The sequence below is a fragment of the Tupaia chinensis genome, unplaced genomic scaffold (assembly GCF_000334495.1).
Source record: "Tupaia chinensis unplaced genomic scaffold, TupChi_1.0 Scaffold000133_1, whole genome shotgun sequence".
In the NCBI taxonomy this organism is placed as follows: Eukaryota; Metazoa; Chordata; class Mammalia; order Scandentia; family Tupaiidae; genus Tupaia; species Tupaia belangeri.
In genome coordinates, this window is record NW_006159602.1 from 5121297 (window position 1) to 5128298 (window position 7002).

At 36.9% G+C, this 7002-nt stretch overlaps 1 protein-coding gene across 1 annotated transcript in view; it reads right to left on the reverse strand.

The window, feature by feature from the left end:
* Window positions 1-2840, reverse strand: part of KTN1 (kinectin 1) — an 88317-nt gene extending 85477 nt beyond the window's left edge. Inside the window, exon 1 of the mRNA XM_027770432.1 lies at window positions 2289-2840. Within this exon, the coding sequence (XP_027626233.1) occupies window positions 2289-2811 (523 nt within the window). The 5' untranslated portion in view covers window positions 2812-2840. The remainder of the gene's footprint in view (window positions 1-2288) is intronic.
* Window positions 2841-7002: the final 4162 nt, after the last annotated feature.

Consider the following 7002-nt stretch of genomic DNA (forward strand, 5'->3'; position numbering starts at 1 on the left):
ATATATATATATATATATATCATAATGAAAATACATAAACTAATTATATTAGCACCTACAATTCTCTTAACTTGAAATATTCCTTACAGTCTCCTTTGTGTCTCCTTCTACTCAATACATTATATGCTGAAATTCCTCAGGGTTATATCTTCAATTTAAATATTTCCTTGGATAATCTTATCTTTACCCCTGAATTCTACTACTTCATGCTTAAGGCTTCTGAATCTATACTGCAGTACTGCAGCCTTCACCCTCTGCACTTGTACACCTACTGCACCCTGAATTGCTCTCTACTGTAGATGACCCCATAGTCACCTAAAACACAGACTCCAAGTGTTCTCCTGTCCAGATTCTAGTATTTCCCAGCTTAGTGCTACAAACCATCTACTAATCAGGGGTTAGCAAACTTTTTCCATAAAGAATCAGACAGTGAAGACTATATAGATCATCTGAATTCTATCACAAATATTCAAGTCTACTGCTATCGCAGAGTCAAAAACAGTTAATAGATGTATGTAAATAAATGAGTGCAGCTGCATTCAAAAACACTTTACAGATACTGTAGTTTCTCAAAATATCACTCTTTTCATTTACCTCTCAACCACCTAAAATGTAAAAACCACTCTTGACCTGTGGGTCGTAAGCAGCAGGAAATGGACCAGATACGGCTCACTGCTTGTAGTCTGTCTGTCAACACAGACCTAACTTACGACTTGGGAGGTCAGGTGTGATCCTATTTTCTCCCTTATCTGCCATACCTCTGTATGATGAACTTAATCACGTCGTTATTACTTTGTATACCTCTCTACTTTCTACTTCTTCTCTCACTACCATCTTTCAAATCTACACCTTATCTTTGGAAAACTACAAGAACCTCTCAATTAGTCTCCCTACATCAAATACTACCCCATAAAATTTGTTCCCTTAAGGTATGCCAAATAAGTTTTTGTAAAATATAAATTTCACCATGCAATTAACCTGTTTAAAAATCTCCAACAAAGATAACCTAAGAAGTATCAGCTTCTTTGCACTGTATACAAAAATTCTCATGAGCTAGCCAGTGTTGTTTTCCAACTTTGTTCTCTGCCATGCCCTCCCTCACATTTCATGGCTCCACAATGCACTAACTCTGCTCTTGTATCTCTGGGCCCTTATATATAATATTCTGCCAGTGCACAATGAGACAATACTATTTGCTTGGTGAAGCGATCAGTCTTCAATATCACTTCATGCACTGCCATCTCTCTAAAGCCTTTCACCCCCAGTCCCTGTAACTAGCAGTCGCTTTGGCTTCTATATTTCTTTTATACTGTGTACATCTCCTACATGAACCATTCTTTGTTACTGGTTTACACATCTTACTGTCCCTCTAAAATGTATGGTGCTCACTCTTATTTCCCTAGTACCACTCTTTTATTATAGGTGGCAAGCAAATACTGAAGGTACGTAAAACCAATTTAACACTCCACAACCTAAGCTACACAAACCACTTACTAAAACTTGCAAGTCCTTTCCTACAAAGCAAACTATAATTTTACATATCACCACAACATTTCTCAAGTCTCTTCCATACCTATTAAGCCCTCTCCCTTGAATATTGTCTCACCCCTCTCCATCCACACAAAATGTCTAACACTTAAAAACATGAAGATTAATTTCCAGCATTATGTGTCCTAATTGGCCTCCCTAAGAGTTCTTATGCTGATCTGTAATACTTAGCTCATCATACTAAACTTTTTGTATTATAATAACTTATTTGTGTTTGGGTCTACAGCTATCTTGAAAACGTGACTATCTTGAAAATGCACTACTCATTTCTGCAGCCCTAGTATAACACCTAACATAAAACAAGTATATGACAAATATTTGCAAAATAAATCACTCAAGGGTAAGAAATGATATCCAATTTTTCTTTTCACCTTTAATTCTTATTATATGAATGAGAGTGTTGGTTAAAATAAATGTGGAAGTTCCTAATTGCTGATATTTACAGGTTCTCAGTGGTTTTAGTAAAATAGCCAAATGGATTTTATAGATTTCTATGAAAGGTCTTTCTCATATTTATATTATGAAATTTAGTTCTTATGCTACTTTATGACCAATAGTCATTTCTATCAGCAATTACTGCTATTCAAAGCAAACACACAGCAAAATAGAATAATCACCTTGGCTTCAAGTCAGTATTTAACACTCTGTGTCACATCTAACGAAGTATCTGAGTTTCAAAGCTCTAAAGTTATTAAGACAAATACAATCATACAATAAATAGATTAAATAGATTGCAATACCGCTTCCATTTTTAGATTTCTTCTGCCCTGGTTTCTTCTTCGAGGCAGATGCTTCAGAGGGTGGGGTGGGCTGCTTAGTAACTGGGACAGGTTCTACTTTCTTGCCAGGAGTCGGTGATACATCACTTTCTTTGATGACCTGCTCTTCAAGTACAGATTTTTGTTTCTTTTCCTTCTTCTTTCTTTCCCGAACATTACTTGAGGTTTCAACCACATTCAATGGAACGGGTACAACCTGCTCATCTTCTACAGCCAAAGCATCAGATAATTTAAAGTCTCGAGGTATATTCTCGGAATCAGATTCATGAAGGTTCCCATTCTGGATTTCTTTCTTTTTATTCTTTTTCTTTTCTGCCTTCTTTTTATCTGTTTTAGTAGGAATAAGCTTTTGTTCTCTTTTCTGTTTAGCAAGAACTTCATCATATAATGTTTCTTTCATGAAAAGCCAGAAGAAAAGGAAAATTACTGTAATAACTACTGAAGGAATAAGGACAATAAAATATGTTGACTCATAAAACTCCATGGTGCTTTTTTAATGTGATCCTATAAAATCTAAATTAGGGCAAGGAGGAGACAAAAAACAAGAACAAAATACTTCAATCAGTCTTATTAAAATTCAAATCACAAAACTCCTGCTCTTTCAAGTGGCATTTCAGATCTAAACTGATCTACAAACCTAAACAGTTAGTTTAAATCATAACCTTCACTACTTTACCAACTACAACTCAAATACACTACGAAAGAAAAAATGAGTGGTATCTACATAGGTTGTTTCTAACATATCCTCCCATTTTTAAATCACATGAAAAGATCCTAGTGGGCAAAACAGTAATGTTTATCACTTTTTTTTTTTAAGAGAGATTTTTGCTATAGAGCACATGCACTCATCAGAGAGACAGAAAGCCACACCACAATCCCTTCTCCTCCAGTCTCCTCTTGGGATTTTGGGCATGCACACACCCACGCGCACGCACACACCTGGTGTGAGTTTTAAGCAGCTAGGTCTGGGACTGGAACTGCAGTTAACTATGTGGGAGCCCAGCGACGTAACAATTACTCCATCTGCTGGTCCCAATGTTCATCACTTTTTATTCCTAAGTATTCTCTTGATACTTTATTAGTATTAGCTTTTCTTTTTTTTTTTTTGTATAATGCTGACAAATATTACAATATGTGACAAAGAAAAGGGTTATTAACTATTAGCAACATGCTAAATATTCACTAAAAGTACCACGCTCTTAATGGAAAAAAAAAACAGAAAATAGATGTAGCTCATTCATTTATCAAAGATTTAACACCAATCACAAACTGCTAGCATCTTTATTCCAGTGGCTAATAGTTTCATGATGCAGTAAGATATGTCAGAGTCTTAGAAGTAAAATAAAATAAAAGGCAAATTTTTAGTACTTGGAATTTGAATAAATTACAAATGAGATGCTCAGTATTTTTCAAGGCACCCCTTACTACATCAAATTCATCACCCTCCTAACTCAAATGTTAATTTTTTTTTTTTAATTCACAAAGAAAAAAAGGTTTTGCCCATCAATAGAACACAGGCTTACTTACAGATTAACCCCTGGTGATCTGACTACACAGATCTGCCTTGACTATAAGAGGGGGTCTTCAAAAAGTTCTTGGAAATGTATAATATAAAAACGCTATGCATAAATTTCCATTTTTTGCACTGAAATAAACTCATTTTAATTTCATTCTTCTAATAACTTTTTGAAGTATTCTCATAGATACTATGTCACTCATCTACTAAAACTAAGCATCAAAGTAAAAATGATTCTCATGTCTAGATTCTAGACACTGATATTCCTATCAACATCTATAAGTCACATGAAATGCCCTATATTCTTACGTCATCTCTTTTTTTAAGGAATTATTTTATTTTAACTTTATTCATTTATTTATTTTAAATTGACCAGAGAGAGACACAGTGAGAGAGAGAAGGAGAGGAAAAGTGAGAAAGCAAGCCGCCAAGTCAGGGACTCTAACAGTGGTCGGCCATGTGGGAGTCCAATCCCTTTAACCACCATGCCACCTGCTGACCCCATCTTCTGTCATCTTTAATATGTTTTATAAAAAGGCAAAGTGTGTAATATAGATATAATTAAACCCAGGACATGCTTAGGATAAAGCAAAATAAAGTTAACTTTTTAAAAAATTATTTAATTTTATTTATCATTATTATTATTTTAATTTGCTACAGGATACATGTGTTCACCAGAGACAGAAAGAGGGCAAGTGAGAGAGTAAGCGAGTGAGGAAGCAAGCCGCCAGGTGTGGCACTCAAACCACAGTCAGCCATGTGGGAGTTTGGCACCTTTTTAAAACCACCATGCCACCCTAACATTAACTTTTAATGTACAAATAAACCTGGGAATTTTTAAAAAGATTTATTTTATATAACTTTATTTATTTACTTATTTTTCCAATTTGACAGAGAGAGAGAGAAAGTGAGAAAGCAAGCCACCAGGTACAGGACTCAAACCATGGTCAGCCATGTGGGAGTCCAGTGCCCTTAACCACCATACCACCTGCCAGCCCTGCAAAGAAAGGCTTTTAAAAACTTGAGAGGGGGAAAATGTGCCAACAAATTCTATAAAAGAAACTTGAAACAGAATTGTTCTTCTTTAATAATTCATGTTAATGTGAACTACCCGGATTTTTAATTAGTTAGGCATATTATGATGCCTGTCTAAGTGTTACTGGTCACCAAGAATGCTTTTGAAGAACAGAGCTCTGCTTGTTTTTGCTTTTAAATATAGCATCCATAGGATACACAGTCTGCTCAACTTGTCTAGAAAATTGGGGGAGAGAAAAAGAACATAACAATGAGTTGGAACGCTTCAAATTTTTGCTTTAGGGAAGAAGAGGCTAAGGAACCTAGCAGCAGCCAAAGAAGCTGAAAAACGAGGTCAAACCAAAGTCAGAATGGTCTGATGAGCAAGTTGCAACCCTGAGTGCACCTATGTCTCAGGAAAGCAGAACGTATGATCAAGCAGAGCAAATCCACCTGTAGAAAAAGGAAAAGAAGCACATGCTCAGGTAGAACCCACAAACTGAAATACCAATTCCTCAAATGCTCTGATGATGTTATGGTTTCCCATATAGGTCTGGGGGAAATATGCTTCCTGTCTTTGGATTTTCATGAGAGTCTCTTCATAACTCCTCTATAATTTGAACTCACCTGAGTCTCACTCTGCATTGAGAGGAACCTAACCAGAATACCAAGACATTAAGAATACAGAAAATGTTTGCATCCTCTCAACCCACTAATCCTGATTCTCTATTCCAAGAATTTTTTTTTTTTTACTAGACAAGGTATATCTAAAGATTCACAGCAACATCACATAAAAACTCGAACATAAAACATCCAATATAAAAATGAACTATATTGGGGCCAGCAGGTGGCATAGTGGTTAAGGTGCTAGACTCCAACATGGCCAATGGTGGTCCAAGTCCCAGACTTCCTGGCTTGCTTTCTCACTTTCCCTCCCCCCGCCACTGTCTCTCTGGTGAGTGTGCATGCCCTGCAGTAAATTTAAAATAATGATGATGATAAATAACATTAAATAAACAATTCTCAAAAAAAGATTGAGTTATACTAGCAAATATCAATTCAAAATATGACTACTAAAACTACAAATACTTAGACTTTAGCAGCATTAAATCAAATTTAACAAAAAAGGTAAAAATTATTAATAGGGTTAAAACATTTTATACCTAAGTTTAATAATTAAAGATGAATATAATGAAGATTTGTGCCAGAATAATGGGTGCAGTCTAGCCTGCCTTTCTATTTCAAATTTAAGAGAAATTCATGGGACCAGCAGGTGGCATAAGATATTCCCACATGTCAACAGCGGTTTGAGTACCAACCAGACCCAGCAGCTGAAAACTCACACCAGGCACATGAGCATGTGTTATACCTAATATGTTGTTTTACTTGCTATGAAGAATTGTTACACTTGATATATTGTTTAATGGCTAAATTAATAGTTTGCTGTGAAGAAAACGTTTGATTGTAACGCTGCTTGCTGAGAGCATACCTGACTCCATTTTGTAGTACATTCGGACTGGCATTAGTTATGTTCCTGGAAATTCAACATTCAGCCCACACTCTAGTGCTTATCGCTGATAGCAGACTAGCCATATGCATAAGGGACATAAGCATGGTCTATGCTTCACCCCCCCTCGTGACAGGCAAAAATATGTAAACAAATCCCACTTTGTTCTGACCCAAATCCCACAGACTTACATGTAAAATGTTACAAAAATATTTTGATGTTTTTTCAAGTCACCATGAGCCTATCAAAATTAGACATAAAAAGAAGAGCCTGAGCCTAGCTCTTCGGCTCTGTCCTCCGCTTGGGCCAGATCCCGTCTCGCTGCATCTGAGACCTCTCAGATGGACTTTTCCTCCTCATTCGCCCTCAGTCACCTAGTGGCCACTACCATCATTCTCTAAGATCTTCCCGGAGCTCATCTCCGCTCACCGGCCTATGCCTAATAGAAGCCCAGCATACTTGGCGCTCGCCCTCCCTCTCGCCCTTGCAGGCTGCACACCCCATCCCGTGCCAGCATAGGGCACTTGCTCGGCCCATCCTGACTTGTAAGCCCCTTTTTTCCCTGTGTGATTAAAGTAACTTGAAAGGCAAACCTGAGTCCTGTCCTCCTTCCGCGGGCTAGAGCACAGATTGGCTGT